This window comes from Cystoisospora suis (assembly GCF_002600585.1).
Source record: "Cystoisospora suis strain Wien I chromosome Unknown contig_1325, whole genome shotgun sequence".
NCBI classification, from domain to species: Eukaryota; Apicomplexa; class Conoidasida; order Eucoccidiorida; family Sarcocystidae; genus Cystoisospora; species Cystoisospora suis.
In genome coordinates, this window is record NW_027154125.1 from 590 (window position 1) to 19,911 (window position 19,322).

The 19,322-nt window shown below is 50.6% G+C and overlaps 2 protein-coding genes across 2 annotated transcripts; one reads left to right on the top strand and one right to left on the bottom strand.

The window, feature by feature from the left end:
- Positions 1 to 2,219: 2,219 nt before the first annotated feature.
- On the top strand, positions 2,220 to 13,185 carry CSUI_003078 (rap domain-containing protein). The gene is made up of 9 exons (XM_068063276.1): positions 2,220 to 4,947; positions 5,957 to 6,122; positions 6,893 to 6,970; positions 7,837 to 7,945; positions 9,008 to 9,078; positions 9,988 to 10,132; positions 11,063 to 11,139; positions 12,191 to 12,352; positions 12,908 to 13,185. Exons 1-9 carry the CDS (start codon positions 2,747 to 2,749, stop codon positions 13,031 to 13,033), a joined length of 3,135 nt encoding a protein of 1,044 aa, XP_067924742.1. The 5' UTR covers positions 2,220 to 2,746; the 3' UTR covers positions 13,034 to 13,185.
- CSUI_003079 (uncharacterized protein) lies at positions 13,068 to 16,632 on the bottom strand. Its single transcript, XM_068063277.1, has one exon. It carries the CDS (start codon positions 16,388 to 16,390, stop codon positions 14,978 to 14,980), a length of 1,413 nt encoding a protein of 470 aa, XP_067924743.1. The 5' UTR covers positions 16,391 to 16,632; the 3' UTR covers positions 13,068 to 14,977.
- Between the last annotated feature and the right edge of the window lie 2,690 nt (positions 16,633 to 19,322).

Sequence of the window (19,322 nt, forward strand, 5' to 3'; positions counted from 1 at the left end):
CGAAGCTGAGCCGGTGCCTGTGGAAGGCAAAACACGTAGTAGCTCAAAAGTAGAGCGCCGGCAAAACGAAAGGCTCCGTAGAACTAGTGCTGCGCACAACGTTGTGTACTTAGTAGGGGCGTACATCCCCAGCTGAAGGATTGGGGCAGAAACTCGATGCTGACTGTGGCTCCCTGGAAACCCCTTGGCCCCCCCGTAACATGAAGCCAAAAGCAGTTGCAGAACTAATATATGAAACCAAATCAGACAAGCAGGCTTTTTACGTAGGAGTAGAGGTTTGTTGAAATGTCGCTGGGTCGAAACCGGAAGAGCTGAACGGCTGGGTCACAGTTCGTCTCCGTGAAATTCACACGAAACAGGCACTGGGATGGATGTGTGAGGCCAAGATTCTAATCGACACAGAGGGCGGCCGCTCACGCCGACACACCAACTCGCCTTCTTTGAGTAACATTCGCGCAACTGGGTCCGGAGTGAACAACGGACCTGCTGCCTTTGTCCCGGCTCGGCCAGTCGTCTCACGACGAACGCCTGGTGAGACTGTCTGGCCTTCCCGCAGTCAGCCCGGGGCGGCCCATGCAGACGATGTGCCACTTAACTGAAGCAGTACAACAGAAGGGCACCCGGGCGTCGTCGTAATCCTGCCTTCTTTGTCCCTGTCTATAGTTCTCACAGAAGACAACACATATGGTCGAACCGGTACAGGCAACCGAATGGGGGAGGAAAGGACGCTGCGTTCATACCGCAGCGTCTGATCAGCAAGGAGAGCTCCCTCCGATACGAAAAGAGTCAATCGCACTTCAGTTCTGTCCACTTGGACGTCCCGACTAATGAGTTCTTCCTCTCTTGTTCGCGTCGCCGTAGCTGGGTGCTTCAATGGCGCCATCCCATGAATGCCATCAGCACAGAATCGGCCTGCGATGTAGACGGATTAGGTCCGATTCAGACTTCCCCAACACCGATGTGGCAGTGCATCCTGTTCATTAGCCCCACAGTATAGGACTGCACAGCGTCGGCGGGTTCCTGTACACTGTGACAGAATGCGCCCAGTGAGGCCTGTTGAATGTCTGCAACACCGACCGACAACCTTGACGCTGACTCTTCAGGCCGCCCTGAATACCGCCGTACTTTTGACTGGTGACTGCGAAGCGCCAAGCCTGCTCGGCCCTCGACAGCGGCCAAAATCACCGCGGTGTTGCTAGCAACGAGAGCCGAAGTGTTGCTGTGTCGAAGTTGTTCGTTGCGGAGGCGGCCCTTGGCGTTTAGAGGGTGTACAAAGCAAAGCAATAATTCACTTCTCACCTCACTTCAGTAAAGCTTTTCACCAGAGCAGAACTGCGTTTCCAGCGGTTGTGCAGAGGCATGGCCAGTCGTAGGACTGTCCTCTCGGAATTTTGCGCAACACTTGCGCTGTAGTCCTTAGCTGACAAAGAAGTTCCGAAGAAAACTGAGCAGCCCTGCTATCCAAGTTCTTTGGCTCCTACGCCAGAGGAATAGCGGTCCAGCGGTGCGCCGCGCAGCTGCGCTAATCCACACAGCGAACGAGGGTGACAGTATAAGCCATACACGGACACTGAGCTATCGGTTCGCCGGTGCTCTGAACTGCAGCAGCGGCCACGTTCGCTACAATGTTATACAGTGAAATGTTTCTGAACATAAAAAGCTACAATTAACTAATTCCAACTGTAGGGAGAAGAGGCGAACGGTGACGAGAGGAGCTCCGCTCACGCTGCCGACAATCGCCCGCTACCACGGAGTGTTGCGATTGGCTCTTCTGACAGAGTTTCCAGGCTTTCCACTAGGTAGTTCCAACACTACAAGAAAAGCCTTTTACTTTTTAACTCATAATATTAGTTGACTGAAAGAACTGAACTAAATTTTTCCTTCTTATCTCGCTCTGCTGCCGCGCGGCCGGCGTGTCGCAACACTCTGCCTGCTCGGCAGGCCTAGCGCCTTCCCGAGGTTGCTACAAACGCAGGTGTCACACGCCTCTTACTTAGCGGACAACAGTTGTGCGTGTCCGTTGCTCTCTAGCCAGTGCCGCACACCGTAGCATACTAAAGTACCGACTGCATAGTAATGGGGTGCGCGGTCGCTGCTGGCGGGCACATCAGGAATACCTCATGGAATCGAGTCAGCTTTCGGAATCACGAACAAAACGTCCGTGGACAGGGAAATGCTCCCTCATCTGAGGGACCCCTGGCTTTGTGCAGGACCTCTGGGTTGGCGCACGGTGCCGGAATCTCTCCGCCTGGACTCATTGCATGCAACGTCAAAGCAGTACAGATGTGTCGACAGGGCTACGTGGCATGCAGTCAAGTGTTCCACGCTTTCCAAGCTCTCTTTGTCTGGAAAATCAGTATGTCTAGTGGCAATTCCCCCATGTATGCGTCCCCCCGTCAAGGATGTTCCTTCCGGATTTTTTTGTGTGTGTCGGGTCTCTCACGGACCAACTACATATCTCAGCAATAGTGAGGCGACCTGAATTGCTATGCGTACTCTTCTTTTATCCCTAATGTGCAAACAACATCATGAGGCCGAAGTGCTCCAGGAATTTGATTGACACTCTAGTTCAGTAGGGCGCTTTATACCCGAATCTCACGGTGTAGGCGATCCGGATCTGGCTCGCTATCATGCGTACTCCTTCGACTGTTTTCTCTCTCTACCATGTACTTCAAGCAGCCAGCTTCGGCCGTGCCTCGGTCCTTTTCACTTGCCGGTGTTTCTGGACCGCACACTCGTAGTCACCATGTCGCCCGTTGCCCAGGGACTCCGTCACGGAAGACAGCAGAGCAGCTTTCACCAGGCTAGCCCTAGGGCTTCATCTCTCGTGACCGGTTCTGAACTCTCAGCAGCCTTCGCCACTAAGTTCTCCCCAGTTCTCCACAAGCACGCTCTTCATCAGCCACTCCGCCTTACTGGCACAAATGACCAGCTTTGGGGGCTTTCACAGAGCCGGTCCGTTACATCAGGTCTCTGGGATGTCACTACAGGAAGAGAGTCCTTGCTTTGCTATCCACACTGCGGTAGCTCACCACTTTCCCATGTCTCCCCTCGCCCTTCTTTTCCGTCGTTTTGTTTAAATCACTTCTCTCTCTTGTCTTCACCCCTGGAGCCGTACTGCCTTCCCTCTGTCCCCCTGCCCACCTTTACAAGCCGTCCTCGGGCACACGCCTGTACTGCTAGGCCCGGACACCTTACCATTGCGAACAATGTGAATTTGTTGCCTTTGACTAGAAGAGGAACTCCCTCTGTGCTTTGCTTTCCGTACTTGGCGGGTCCGTTCCTCTCGTTTTCCGGGAGAAGTTTCCTGGCGAACAGCGCTTTCTTTTCAACGAAGTCTTCGCGTGACTTCGGGTCTCCTCTTCCTGCCTCATCCGATACTCTCAAGTGGACAGGAGTAGGCGGAGATTCGAGGCAAGTGCTGGAAGCTATGTACCTGGATGATGACGACGCTTGTCATGCCCGGACACGGCGACTGGAAAGGAAGAAGCGAAAGAAAAAACCAACGATTACGAGGACAACAAGTGACAGTCCAACAGAATCTGTAGAGCGGCCTTCTTATCTAGTGCATGCAGAGCAGCGCGGAGACTCGCCTCCTTTGCCCTCTGAAGTTTCTCGTGCCAGTGAGGAGCCTACTGGCTCCGCAGATTCTTCTCTCGTGATAACACCTTTCAGCCCTTTTCCGTCAGTACCCTCGTCTCTCTCCTCCTCTTTCTCAACCCACTCGCTTTCTAGTCACGACGTAGAGTCCTCTTCTTCAGTTGCTCAGTATACCCCGACATGCTCTGATTTTCCGGAAGGATCGTCGTCTTCCCCGTCACCGCGCTCATTGGAAAACTCCATCCTGGACAGAGATATTCCTTGCTCGTCTTCTCCTTCTTTGCGTTCCTCTCCTGAGGCCTCGTCTGCACCACCATCTTCTTCCAGTTCACTCTCTCCCTCCTGCCTTTCTTTTTCAGAAACAACAGTAGTACAACAGCCGCCTGCTGGTTCTGCATCTCCTCGGCAGAGGGAGAGACGCATGGATTCTTCGCTTTCTTTATCTTCTTTGTGTACAAATGTCTCTGCTGGGAACGACGTCGCCTCTTCCCCTCATCTGAGTATCACTAACACTCACAACAAGTCGCGTCTCGGCATTCATCCTACCTCTGCCTTTTCTTCTCCTTCATTGTCGTTGTTAATCTCTGAGACGTTAAGCACTGAAATACAACAAAAGTACGAAGGAATAAAGGGCAGCCATGTCGTAGATGATAACGAGGAGGATGATGATGATGATGACCCCCTGGCTTTGTTTTGTCCTCGCACGTCTTCCCCTTCATCCCTTACTCCTCCTCCTTTGAAGCCAACCCCCCCTAAGGCATCGAGTCGTCGGCTGACAGCTCGTGCTTACCAACTTCACCGACAGGGGAGTGCTAGTAGTGCACGTACAGATCCGAATGCCTGGATGTCGGAGCCATGGGTGCTAGTCAAAATGTTATATAAAGCCGCGAGAAATAATATACGTGATGAGAAACTATGGAAGACATTTGTTCAACGTGTATGTCTAACAGCTGTCAATATGAAGGCAGATCAATTGGCTCTGGTGTTGTATTCCTTTGCACGTGTACGGTACTTTGATGCGAGAGTCCCTCATACATTAACACCTTATATTCTGAAACTCTTAGATGACTTCTCTGTACAAGGTTTAACTCTCTTACTCAATTCCTTCAAGAAACTTCGACTACATAAATATGATACGATGGAACTCATCATAAATCAGCTATGTTTTCACATGGGAAAGTGCTCATCTCAAGATTTAGCTCTTGCTGCTAACAGTCTCAGTCATTTCTACATCTATCATTCCAAGTTCTGGAAGCTTCTCCTCAAATCAGTTCCACGCCTGAAAACTCAGATTGAGCCAAGGCACGCTGTTCTACTTGTCGGGAGCTTTGCAAGGATTGATCTGAGGTGGGTGAAGAAAACTTTCCTCGGAGAAGAAAGACGCTAGTTCTGAGTAGCGGTGATAAGAGGAATGAGAAGGAAAAGGCAATGAAAGAATGCTGGCAGTCGATGCATATATCGGGTATATCTGGTGGTTTCTGTGGTGTGCATATACACGGAGGTGTTTCATGTATGGAAGATCTGTAGGTGCATTCTTATGAAATACTCAGTCGTACTGCTACAGAAACTGGCCATTCATCACTACTGTTGTTAGAAGATGATTGAGATGGGAGTGTAGGACAGACAGGTAAACGTTCTGGATGGTAGAGAGCTTCTGAATGAGCTGCCTGAATACTTCAAAGATGTGTCCGTGTCGATCAATGTATGTCTCTCACCAAAGAAGAGGCACGAGAGAAGCCTGTTGCGTGTCTTTCCTGTTTGTCGTCTACCGCTTTGGTTACCCTTTCTACGAATGAGAGACTTAAGGTCAATCGCATCAAAATGAACGCTTCTCTTTGACACTACAAAGGTTAGTGATACGTGCGTTATTTTTTGTGTGGAGATACCACATGGACAGAAAACATGCTGATCGTCATTGTAGTTCTATCACACCCACAGCATCAGGTCGGAGTAGATGAAGAGAACACAGGGGAGAAAAAGTGAGACAGCACCCTACGGCGTTTATATCGCTGCATAGATGATGCCATTGTACCAATCTGGATATACTTCGAAACAACTGTCAATGAAGAACAAGGAAATGAATCTCCCTGCTACCGAACGGAAGACGAGGAACGGGTAGTCGTTTTCGTTTTCTCGAGGTACTCACTAGAGATGTGCGGGCGCCGGTTTTCTTTCTCTCAGTTCTGGTTGGTGACAGACAGAGACAGTCCTCTTTCCTAGCTCGTCTTCTTCAACATCTCGAAAACAAGCCATCAACGATCAAATACCGCCAACAGGCCATCTGAGGAAGTCATCACATTCTGAATGTGGTGCGTATACACCAGGAATGCTGGACTCCATTTTTTCTTGTCTACAGAGATGGGTCTACTTTGTTACTTCTCTCTCATATCTTAAAGAAACATGCGGGGGCCCTCGACCAAGCTCAGTTATCCGTGGCGGTTGCAGCATTCAGTAAACTAGACTTTACACATCCGAAACTCACCATCTCTTTTCACCGGGCCATTCATCAGCTCTTTGCTCGAGTAAGAACGCTACCTCTCTCCCTTCACCTCTTTTCTTCTTCTCGTCGTGGCGATCTTTTCAATATACTCTGTCAATTTTCCTAGCTGTGTGTGCCTGCCTACCAAATAACAACGTGGTTTCCATAGCGGAACAGTATGTTGGGATGTGATGGTACAGTATCTGATTACGACAGGCCTGGTATTCTGCCGCTCTTTCTTCGCCTCTCCCAGTACCCTCATAAGGAGTCCCTTACTCCGTTCTGATCGTTCGAGAGAAGCCAAGAGACGAATCACTTCGGATGCCTTCTCTTCGAGATTTGTCGTGGTGTCGAAGTGCTGTCTGACGTTGCAGGCAGCACAGGCATGACACTGGTGCCGCCTTCTGTTGTTGAAGTCAGAGTTTAGTTTTTCTAGTTCTTTCTGATGCACCCACACTCCGGGTGTGACGCTTTTTCTCCAACACCACCTGCTAGTCGTAGTTATTAAGAGGCTTCATAACTCTTCCCGTTATACTATCGATGCCGAAAGGTGTCGTCACGATCTTCATAACGTTTCGTAAGCAAGGTGATGCCGGTCTGGCGGAGCTTGAGGAGAGTTTACTATCGGCCTGTGCGCACTCTCAATGATATCTCTTTCGTCCTGCTACATCTCCTTTACTGACTTCGTTGCTGTCTTTTCTTGAGCTTGCTCTGTTGACGTTGTTTGAAGCCTACGTTTGAAGATTAGGCCCCAGATTTCAACTTATCAGTTGAGACGGTGTCATCGTGAATCTTTGCTTCGTGTCTCTCCAGGATCCTGGCGCTTTTGATAATCAAGCGCTTTGTCTCCTCATCCACTCTACGATCTGTCTTACAGGAGGATCTGAGCAGGTGGGTGACAGATGGAAAGGCATCCAGAAAATGCTCTTGAGTCCCCTTTCCTCCATACGAAGCTATTTAAATTTGCTCTCACGATTGTCTCTCCAGAGTAATGAACAATTATTACGTGCACTCAAATCCAACCACCCGCCCAGAGGCTTTGACGGGAAGATGAAGATACAATGAAAGTAGAACTGTCATTAGCCGAAGGGTGAGGGTTTGAGCATTGCATCAACGCGTTGACTACACTTCCTACGCGTTCCTTTTTTCCCTGCCGCCTCGTCCTCCTCTCACACAGAAACGTTATCGCTTACAGTGCTCAAGAAGAGAATCGCGTAGGGGCCGCGTAGCTGGACCTAGCTGGCAAGTCAACCTGTGTCACGCGTACCTCTTTCTGTGTTGATGCCTTCGGGTTTCCCGAGTCTCGATAAACCCTACAGATATTGCGTACCCTCTCTTCTACACCTGTCACGGAATTGGATTCGGCTATCACAATTCTCTGTACCCGTGAGGACGTGTGTCACACGCATCTGTTTCCGTGCTGCTGCCTTCGGGTTTCCCGACTCGATAGACCTCTCGGTGCGAAGAGGGAGGAAGTGGGTTTGATTGGGATGCAGCATCGGGGACAGCGGGAGATAGAGCAGGTGCTTTCTGATTCTCTGTTGAATACGACTTCGCATGCACTACAGTACCTATCTACGCAGTTTGAGAGACAAGTTCGTCTTGTATCTATGAGATATATGCTGGTATGGGTTTATCGCCATCAAGGTAGCGTCCACAGCCATACACATGTTATCAACCTGGGCTTGAAGGTGGTCGCATAAACACCTGGGATGCATGGAGTTTCTCTTCTGTGTTGTGTCGTGCGGGACCTCAAGCTGATACGGAAGCTCCTTTATGCATTGGTCAAAAGAAATCCTACTCTCGCAGTTCACCAGACTCGGAAGTTACGACATGCAGCCGTTGTTCTTCAGTCTCATCATCGCGGTAAGCGTGTGTATGACGAGGGTACTTTCCTCTACACGGGCTTTCTAAGTGTGGGTATGAGCTCTAGAGAAACTCGTTCGGTGGAGGTGACCGATGCTAAGTTGGTTCTCCCATTTTGAGTCTGACTTTCCGCAGTCATAAAGAGAGCGACTGAGTAGCATAAACAGAACAAAGAGATACCTCTCCAAACACCGCGGTGGTGTATACGCATGCGTGCAATTTAAGCAAAGGGCTGTACGACTTCTCACAATGTTGGCAATTGCACTGATTCACCCTTGATCGAACCGACAAGAAGCTGGCTGAGGGGTCCATTCTAAGACAGCTGTATCGCTGTGGCCGTGCAGCATCATCACCCCCATCATCGTCATTATCACAGGAAAGCCTTACGTGTCAGAACCTGAGTTTCGCCGTTTCTTTCTCTTGTCCTTGTGAGCATCTTTTCTATGCGGCTGTTCTCTTCGTATTCCCAAACCTAGCGGTACTTCTGTTACTGTCTGTTGGATCTCTGTTCTTGTTTTTACCATTGCCGTGCGACCCAGAGCGAATAGCGTATGAACAGGTAGCTTTTCTTTCCACAGCGTGTAGCTGCGGGCACTGGATCAGTTCAAGGTGTACTCATCTAACTAGCTATCACCAACCTTCCGACGACACGTCTTTTCAACGGTAGATTGTCGAAATCAGAGGTTTCTACCACCTTTCTTGATCTCCTGATTGGTATCTCCACTTTATGGTGCCTACCAATTTTCCGTACGTCTTCTTTATCGATATGCATATCTTTCCACCTAAACAGCGTATACTAGTGTCGTTGTTTCGCACTGAGACAGTACCATACTGCTCAGTATCTTTAGGTCTCAAGAAAGAGAAAGCCCTATCGAGGAAAAAGGGAAGAAGCAGGAGGTGTCAGTGTACAGAGCAGTTCCTCTTGACAGAATAGACATATGTCCTGTCATGCAAACTTGCTCTCTACGCCGGTTCGTCCAGCTTTTCTTTCTTCTCGTTGTTAGAACTTCCCTATTCTATGCTCAAACCGAGGGTAAAACGTCTTGCGTTGCGATGCTGCAGATATCTATGAAGGACTGGATGAGAGTGCCAGGCAGTTCCTTAGGCAAGTTAAGAATGCCACTGCAAAGGAAGTGAGTTTATCTCTCACTCCACTGTACTGCACTCTGAGAGAAAGCGGGGCTGTTCAGCTGCTGCATGTGAAACGTCTACAGTCCGGCAGCGATATATATGAATGCTGCTGAATTTGATGCAGCTAAACTCTAGTAACGCATTCAGCGTCACTAGAGTTGAGCTGCATCAATATATGATCTCCGGCTTCGAGTCGGCCGTTCTGACGATCGTAGGTCTTGACCACGCAAAGCAATCGTTCCCGTGAGGTGTCTCTCTCTTATCTCTCTTGAGATTCAATCGGAAGTAGCAAGCCCATGTAGCTGGATCACGTCTGCACTTCTGTTCAGGTGCGTATGTCTGTGTAGATGTCCGTTTATCCCCGCTGATGAAATCCAGATCGCCCGAATCTTTCCAGCTTCCTTCATTGAGTGTCGTCGCCTTCCTATATATTCAGTTCTATGTATGTAGATATGGAGGCCTCTGTGTACGTATGCTCAGTTGTGTTTGCACCTGTGCCGAAGTGTATACCGAGAGGTGCTTCGCTATACTAGTCTGCCAGAGCTCGCTTAGCGCACATGACCCCGGTATCTTTTTCGTGTCTTCTTTAGAAGAAAGATTTCATATGTCTTCGCGAATCCGTGTCGTTGCTTTTTCACTTCCTTCTTCCACATGGTATACGTCTGCTATCTAGGAGCAACAACGTTGATGATACGGTAGCTTCTCTCTAGTTGGACGTCCTGTTGCGGCTCCTGCTCTTGTAATGCCACTAGGCTAACAATACGGATGTGATTGCACGGAGCAACTCTACGTGGAATTCTTTGCTTCCGTTCGTCACACTCCTTTATCGGATGGGAGACGGACCCATCAGGTGGGTGTACCGTGCAGTTTCACTTGTCTTTTCTTCTCCTGCTTTCTTTTTCATCCTGCAGTTGGGAGATCATGGTTCACGATGGGCTATTGAGGTAGCGTGGATACTGCAAGAGATGGGAATTTCATTTCAAAGACGCCTCCTCGTCAATGGCTGTCGTATTGATATCCTTTTACCTGAGAAGAAGATTGCGATTATTTGCGCAGGTAGGGAAAGCGGGGATCTAGAGGAAGAGTCGAAAGTTGATCGTGAACCGAAGTCAGATATCTGCCTGAAGTCAAGACAAGAATGGATTTTCAACTACTTCCAGTGCTCAGTCAGCTGTTCTGACTTGTATCAAAGTTGTAACTCCAGGAAACCCTTCATCAATCCTGCCTTCCATGCTTCACCACTCACGTTCGTATCGACTAGCGGCAGAATTGCATTCAAGCCGGGGCGATAGCTAGCCACACAGACACTTTTCACTCCTGGTCACTTCTAGTGCAGTATGGATGGCAGGAGTAGCGAAGGGTGTTCTTGCAATATAACTCTAGTATAAGGTGGAAGAGGTTTTTCTGAACCAATGAAATTGCAAAAGAACGAATACACACTAGAAGGCGTATGGAATGCACTATGGAGACTGGGAGTTTCTGCCTGTCTCCTCCTTACTTGCCAAGAAATTCCCGTAGTAACGAAGCTGTGGAGCAAGGTGAATAGTTGATGAAATGCAATGCGGGAGCGACGCGAAGAAGTAGTTCTTTGTTAGCTTCGCAGCGAAACCGTCTTCACAGAAAAATGCACCGACTTCAAAGCTCTAGCAGGCTAGCGCTTCTTGTACTCCTCGTATTACCACCATGCAGTTCTCTCTGTGAAGTGTCCGTGCGGATTCCCCCGTCACTCTGTACACTGTGTACTACACACGAAGAGAGCGGAGAGCTTCCTGGACCGCCGGAGAAGAAGCAGGAGAAGAGAAGCTGAGTTTTCTGTGGCGCTACACAGGCTGTCTTCCTCCTGATACGTCATCTCTTAGCATCTTGTGAGACTCCAATCCTTCTCACCGGGAGAAAGAAGTCTATGTACTGCGTGTTCCGAACAGACGTGTAGCTCAGTAAGAATAGGTCGTTCTATGCCTCTCCAATCATCTTGCTCCTGTGCAGGGCCCCATCATTTCTATTTGGACTCAACACGGAGGACGTCATATTCGAAGTTACAACAAAGTCTACTAGAGCTTCAGGTACGCTAAGACCAAACAACGGTGGCGGGAAACTTGTGTTCTCTCTTCTGTCTGTAAATTGAAGCCTATCCTTCAGCCTACAGAACCAGCATGATTACGACGAGTAAGCCCCCCTGTGTGTACGCGTAGATGTACACGTTTATTCGTTTCGGAAATACTACGCGATGTGTGTGTTACTAGCTTTCGCAGGTAGAACTAACTAGAAGAACGTTTTCAGCTTGAGTATAAGTGGAGAATGAGTCATCTTCTGAAGATGCTGTCGTAGTTTCCTCTGGATGAGGGAGGACTCGACAACCTTTAACGCTCCCCTGAGTTAACTTGTTCAGTCCGACGCTCAGGAGTTCAAATCATCGTCAAACCTTTGTGAATCTCACCTACCTCTGTATGCAGTTCTGCGGGTTTCTATTTCATGTCTCCACTTGATAAGCTTACCCGTTAAGGACAACACATCAAGCATGGGAGTGCAAATAATAGAGACCCCGGTATGGGGTGCTTGACTTCCTAAGACAGAGCGGCAAGGGGATGCTGATGGGAGACACAGGCTGTTGTTCCTGTGTACGGACAGGTATCTGTTGAATTGACTCACTCGTATGATATCCCGAGTTTTTTGACATAAGAGGATCGCCTTAGGCTCCTTGTGTACAACCCTGTCTACCTGTGAAGGCTTTCCTATAAGTTTACGTAAGGCGCATTCTGTATGTGACCGGAGTTCGAGCCGTAACGCTCAACAGGTAGTGAGGTACGTGTTACTACTTCGATTTGGTGATACCGATTCAATGACACGGAAACCCATCGCGCGGGATTCATATTAGCGCTCTGATGCTGGATTAGGTGCACTGCCCGTATTGAAACTGATGGTGACAGAAGACGCTTGGTGTCGCTGAGGCAACTTAGCCATCTGGATGAAACTTGGGCAAAGAGCTTCCCTTTTTATGACGCTGATGGCAGCAGCCAATTTGCAGCAAGCTGATGCAGTTCACAGGTCTGAGTGTTAGGTGCGCCTAGCCCGCCGGTATGAGCTTTCCGTTTGGGCGCGTTTTCCTATCCTCAGTCGTTCTCCGTTTGTATCTTGCCGTACTATGAGTGGTCGGAGCTACATACGCCGGAAGAGAAGCAACGGTATTTGTGGGCGTTTGGAAGGCGGGCCGCTATGGAGCTCAGGACATCTACTATCAACCAGGATGATGAGGCTCTTGAAGAAGCGGAGGTGGAGGTAAGGACGTTCTTTGGACATTCCGAGTACGCCTGAAGTATCCCGCGTTCTTCCGTAGTAGAGGGTGACAGCCGTGTCCAACTTCCGAAACTACAGCACGTCACGCTATAGATGCTGCACGACCGTCACCTTGAGTGTATACACACAACAAAGGCAAACACCCGGCTGGAGTCGTCTCAACCCCCAAGGGTGATCGTGTAGGAGTCAGTCCTTGCTTCGCCTCCTGGAGGTAATTTGCGGCTATACGATTCTGGTTGAGCGAAGGCTCCTGTCCTGTTTGCAAGTTTTCACTCAATTTAGTCCTCCTGTGTAGATCAGAATTCGTGGTTGCGTTGGCCGGACCACAAGAATGAAAATATCGCTGTGCGCTGGGTCTTCTCTCCCCCGAGCAGACCGACGGTTTGAAGCGGGTCCGGCTCGGTTCACTTGCTGCAAGGACAGCTTGCTTCCCCTCTCAAGTTTCTTCCATAGTACGTGGGGAGGGGTGCAGGCGAAGTTGCTTGCCGAGTGGGGACATGAAGGCATACCCGTGCTGTTTGATCTTAATGCGCTCAGCAACATACTCGTCGAGGCGTCTCGTACAAAAATTCCTTTGAAGATGATCCAGTTGAACTGATGTTACAAGCCGAACACGTGGAGGACCATGGTGCGGATGAATGCACCGAGGGAAGTTCAGTCTAATTTTTGGCCAAGTGTAAACGAAGGCTTCAGAGGACTGGTGAATTAGTCGGCAGTTGCGCGGGGACAACCCGGAATGTATGCGGCAAGAGAACGGTCTAATCTGGAGCTTGAAAGTGAACTCAGTACGAGAGGACACGTCCCTCAAACGATGCTTTAAGAGATAAACAGTTAGGTGTGTTCTTTAGCATCCGAGAAGAAATACTGTCTCTACAAATACATCCACTTCCAGGGCACTCATGAAAGTACCCAATGACACAGAGCACTTCTACGAGGAGAAAGAATTCGCCTTTTGTTTTCCAATTCACTTGACACGGGCAACGGCCTGCTATACGAATGGACCGTAAATGTGATACCGTCAGTCATGTATCCCAGGAGAGTGACAAACCTTCTGCCGCACGGTGATTGTTTACCACCCTTTCCTTTCACTAAGCGACACACCCCCGTCCTACCTTTTGTCGGGTACATACACGCACACCAATTCGCTTTCCTCCGGTGGACGAAAGACTTTTTTCGTGAGATCTCCTTGTGAAGGCTATTTCGATCTGGGCTACATATACAGGGCTGTCCCTTCTATGGCTGCCTTGCTCTTCACGTCTGGCAGAAATTAAGAACACAAGGTATAACGAGGTACAAAACAGAATTAACACCTGTGCACTGCCAGTGGAGGAAGAATGAATGCAGCATTTACGGGAGCTCGCGATGCCAACGTAGAAAAAAAACGTCCAGAGCTGTGAACCTCTCCAAGCCGCGCGGCGAGGGCGCACCGCGCCATCATGCACAGCGATATTGGTTGCCGCCGTCCGCCACATCACAGCAGGCCACCCGATCGAAACACACCAGGGGGGAAGAAAACGCAACTTCCACCTTTTGACAAGACGCTGATACTAGCATGGAGGCCCTTCTAAGCCGTCTAACGTGCCGCCCGTCACGCAGTGCAGTTGACCAAGTGCGGGAAGCCAGTAGAAAATAATACTGGCAAACAGCGCGCTCAAAAAAAAAGATTGGTGATGCTACCTGGTCTGTAAGGCCTGATGGATCACGCTTTGCTCCCGATTGCTGGGTGCTATCACATGAGAATTCAAGTAATGGTAACACTTTGGCCCCATTTCTTATCATCCCCCCTTCACGAGGGAACATTTGGCTCACCCAACGTGCACGCTATCGCTTGCAATTCCGTCTGCTCCAAAAAGAGGCGGGGCACACGTATGACGCGACTGGGCACAACCCCTCTCCTCTTCTCTATGACAACAGGACAGCCTCGGGCAGCCCCCCACACTGCATACAGCAACCAATCCATTGGTGTGTGTCTCTGTAAGTTGCAAATCTCTCAATCCGACTGTGAAGATGGGCCACTTCGTGGAAGTGACACAAGCTGATTCACTCGCCTAAATGTCTGGGCCTTTCAGTCCGACAAGATCAGATCACTCCCGCCTCTCTTTACTCTTCTCGCTCTCCAGCACTGAATGCCACTCTCCCAAGACGCAATCCTTCTTCCACATCCAGCACGCCATCAGAAATGAGCTAGCGGAGTGCTTGAAAAATAGTGTACACAGCGGAGAGGACGAGACCTATGGAGTGTGCGATGGAACACACCTACACTCTCACCACATAGCATCTGGAATCGACGAAGTTGCCGTCGGGAGCCAAAAATTAGTCGTTCCCCTTACGGATACAATCATCCCCAAATTCGTGTATCAACCTCACAACTGATATGTAGGTACAACATTCATTCCCTGCCATACTTCTTTTCTTTCTTCGAGTTTACTAGTTTCGCCCTCCACCTGTTGAACTACATTATCGGGCTCCCGTTTCTACAGAAGGGAGAAGGTGAATAAGACATTTGCAGACTCAGATATCTACTATGCCTGCATTTCCGGTCTCGTTTGTTGTATTACGTCAATTCCGGGTTTTGCTTGACAGCCAGGACACCGAATGTAGAGATCATCACTTCCCCCGAGGACGCGACACTTCTGCCCTCGACGAGGGGGGATCGAAACGTGTATTGGCTTTCCAAAGGAATAACCACGGAATCACTGCGGCAATGCAAAGGCCTATTGTAGCAACGAAAACGAAGGAAAGCCAGGCCTGAAGAGGATGAGAGGGAAAATTGAATATCTTATAAATATATCCGACCTGCTTACCAACACGAATAGGAACAAGGTAAACAGCGACATTTACAGCAGTGTAGGCGAGACCTACGCTTAGAAGAAACCACGCATGATATAATAGAAATGGAACTCGCCCAGTGAAACATATAAGAAAAGATGAGATTAAACACAACGAATGGCATGCTACATGTACAGGCCTTTTGAAGGGTGTACCTGTTGGGACGAGGACACACCAAAAGAGTGTCACTGTAATCAGAGACGCCGTTATTCCTGTCATTGAAGTCCCAAAAATAATGAAAGCACTCACACGCTCCCAGACTGTACTTTTCACTGTCGAGACCTTTCCTGGAGCCCCCTGATGATGAGCTTCCTGCGTTTCATGCTCTTGTACGAGAGGAAAGTCGCTGAAATTGAGACCTACTACTACTTCAGGGCTTGGTGTACGTGAACTGGTGTCTACTCCGGTCATCCCTGATGGATGAACAAGCTGAGTTTGGTTAACTGGCAAAGGACTGACATCTTTACCACACTTGCGGGAAGATGAAGAAAGATGACCCGGAACAAAAATCACCCCATCCCGACATAATGCCGGGTCTGACAGAAGTCGACGATAGACTTCACGAGTTCGTGAAGGTAGTCGCAAAAAGTTGAATACCCAACACCTCGCTTTACTTGATTTCGGACTTTCTGAGTCATTCTGCACCTTTGCTCCCCTAACTGTGACTGCGCACTCCCCTGGACAGGAACCTCTCACTTTTTCCAAACTCTCCTTCTGATCTGTTACACGTTTATCATAATCTCTCGAGAGCGACACCAGTGTCGCTACACTGCTACAAAGAGCCACGCACGAGTGCACGGCTGCAAGGAAGTTAGTCCACGTAGTGAAGTAAACATAAGGAAAGGAAGTCATAATGTCCCAAACTGAGACACCAACCATTGGAATGCAAAAACCGAGCCGTAAAAGAAATATAGAAAAAGGATCGAGGCAGGTAAAGCGACTCGCTCCAAATATCTGACGCCAGTCCCTTCCATTGAGTTCGAAACAAAAAGCCCGTCGACTGAAAATTTGTTGGCCCTCATGGTGGAACTGAGCACAGAGTCGAACATCACGGGCTAAAGTCCCGTGTATCTCTGATCCGTGTAGAGGGGACTGTCGCGGTTCCCCTGTCTTCGAAGGCACTGAAGTCGGAGGAAGTTGCGACCCATCAACTACGGGCGAATCCGCCGTCTCCGTCACGATGACCGACATTGCCGTAGAAGACTGGAATGTAGAAGGCTCCGCTTGTGCATGCGGGTCATGCGCGTCTGACAAGGACCTTGTACTCGCTTCACCGCGGTGTCCATTCGCAGGGCATTCACAATGAAGTTGAACACAGCAGAAAACTCGCGACGCTCCACGCGGGTAAGCAGTGTCTGGCTCATTCCCCCCAGCCTGATCCTGCGTCGTCGCGGCTCCGCCGCTCGAGAAAAGGTCAGTACAGGACGAGTTGACACTGGGGGACACAGAGGGGGGGGACGCTCGTCGATCGGCGGAGCCCTCCAGCAGCGTGCGCATCCGCTGCGAACCGTCTGTGTCCACGGAAACCGGCCCGATGTCGTGGCTTGCCATGGTGGCGTCAACCTGGTGGCCAAAAAAAATCACGGCCTAAGCGAGAAGGCGTTCTGCAAGTGATATGCCCTGTTTATCGTGAAAGACCGAGTGGCGCGCCGCAACGACATAAATTCAGGCAGCACGACGGAGAGGCAGGAATGTGACCGGGACGTGCAACAAAGCACCACCTGTATCAGTAAAAAATGTCCGCTACTGAGACAGTAGCCAGCAGAGCCGACTTACAGCCAAGCTGGCCGTGTTGGGCGAAGATCGTCGCGACGTGCCTGAGAAATTCGACAGGCACCCTTTACTCCGCTCGGCCACCTTACGCGCCAAGCAAATCAGTATAACTGTCTCCTGGATTGACACGGTAAGAGAGAGCAAGAACCTCGCTGAATTGGGCCACAGCTACCGCTTTCAACAGGTGGCCTCCATTCAGAGACATGGGAAGCCCGTGAGACACGGTATCAGGCTCACGCAGGAGGACGGTTGCAGCGAATCTACTCGAGAAAGCATGAAAGCAGACAAGATGCCAAGCACCTCCTTTCTGCGGTAGCAGCCCAGGCAACCGTACCCACTGACGTACGCCTAGAGAGCTCGGCATCAACTGGAGGAAGTTGATCGGACATGCAGTGCGGAAGGAACTGCTCTTCCAACGGCGAGCCGGTCACGAAGAGCGGCGCCGACTTGAAATTCAATAGACTACAAAAGGAACTGCGATTGCTGCACACAGAAAATCACTTTCCATTGAAGGGAGGCTATGTCTAACATAAGCCGTAGTTACGTCTGTTGCAAGGTTCACCGTGAGCCAAGCAAACGCCGGAGCAATTGCTGATCGAGAAGCTACTTGGAGGAGGAGCACAAAAAGTCGCGACGCCTCTCAGGTACCGCTTCTGCACGCCCTGGGCTGCGCATCCCCGCCACGGTGCAGTCGCCGGTATGTTAAGTCGGGAGCAGTCGAGGGCCCCCCGGCTTTCGTAAGCGCCGGCAGTAAAACACGTATTTATTGGAATGTCAGGTTAGCGCCCTTACTCGGGCTTCAGGAGTAGGGAACGGCCCAGAGACCTGACGGCCTGGAAGGACTGCCCTTTTTGTTGACCTTCGTCGTAGCCCGAGCGCGCGGGTTACCCGGTGAAAGGATGCCGCATATTTTAGCAAGTTTTAATCTGTTCTCTCACCAACGCAGCCGCTGCAGTGCGCCAAGGTTCGCCGGTGCTCCGAATTGCAACGGAGGTCCACGGTTCCGTCAACGAAGACGGCAACAAGACTCTATTTGTAAAAACAAGCAATATTAATACATAAAATAAGTCAACGGGGACGGTCGGAGCACCGCCCTCGCTCCCGACAATCGCCGGCTACCACAGGAGTGTTGCGTTGAACTCTTTTTCATAGAGTTCCGAGTTTTACTCATAATGACCACTAAAGCTCTAAAGGTCCGTTAATATGTAGCGCTAAATTATTCTATAAAAACATCTGAAACTCCTATTTTATCGCTAATGGTCTGGGGCGCCGTGCCGCGCGTCTCGCCCAGGTCGTCGCGCGGTGCCCTGCCGCGACGACCGACCATAGCCCGTGCAACACTCCGCCTGCTGCGCGCAGGTCCAGCGTCTTCCCGCGGCGGTAGCGCGTGCTACACGCGGGCATCACACTTACTCTATAGTAGCAATACTAGCTAAATAGCGGCAACACGATTCTCGCCACACTAGTTTTGCTTCCAGTCGCAGTTGCTTACAGTTGCCGTCGTTGCGGCTTGCTAGAAGCCGGCCCCGGGCCCGGCATAGCACAAAGCACAACAGGTGTCACAGGAGCCGCGCAGTAGTCGACTCATCGGCGGTCGTTCACAGCGCGGCACTCGATACGCGGCACAGCACGCACTACACTCGGCGGCACACAGCGCGGCCGCACAAAGTCGCATCACCCGCGTTACACCCGGAATCACAACTACAGTGCGAGCCCGCCTTTGATCCAGCTGGCCCGGTCGACGAAGGTTACCGGCGGCACCTCGTGCTGCGAATTTTCAGAACGTATGGGGCTGCCCGGATGCGCCTCAGCCGGGAGACCAGCTGCCGTTGCCGACTGCCATGGGTGTGTTTGCCAGCTTGCAACGCCTCCGAGATTGCTGCTTTTATTGGCAGTGTCAGCAAAATGAGTTCCTCGGTTGTCAGACGCGTTCGCACGCGGGGGCCACGTCGGTCCGCTGGAGTGAGCATGCGACGCAGCAGAATGTGTCTTACCCAGCCCGCGTGCTGCCCAACGCTTGACCCCTCCTCCCAGTGGCTTAAGACTGAGCCCGCCTGCGTCAGCTTGCTACTTCACATGTGTCGGCAAGCTGCTACAAAGTCGCTTTCGCGGTCTCGAAATCGAACTCCAAGAATTTGAATACATGGAGTATAGCCGACGCGAGGTACACAACTCGCAGTCCCGTGCGACTGAATGCTGGGAACACCCGGAGTCCAACAATTCAACCGAAGACCATGGCGCAGCGGTGTCGCCTGCGCCTGCCGGCGCCACGTACAGGGGGCCTCCGGGGTAGTGGGCACCTTCCTTAGCCTTCCCGAAACTGCCCACGCTGGTTGCCCTTGCGCAGCAC

Coding starts and splice junctions, on each gene's coding strand:
- CSUI_003079 (XM_068063277.1), bottom strand. CDS start 16,390: ATGTCGGTCATCGTGACGGAGACGGCGGATTCGCCCGTAGTTGATGGG.
- CSUI_003078 (XM_068063276.1), top strand. CDS start 2,747: ATGTCGCCCGTTGCCCAGGGACTCCGTCACGGAAGACAGCAGAGCAGC. Junction 4,948..5,956: donor TTTGCAAGGATTGATCTGAG/GTGGGTGAAGAA, acceptor TCTTGTCTACAG/AGATGGGTCTACTTTGTTAC. Junction 6,971..7,836: donor TTACAGGAGGATCTGAGCAG/GTGGGTGACAGA, acceptor CGGGACCTCAAG/CTGATACGGAAGCTCCTTTA.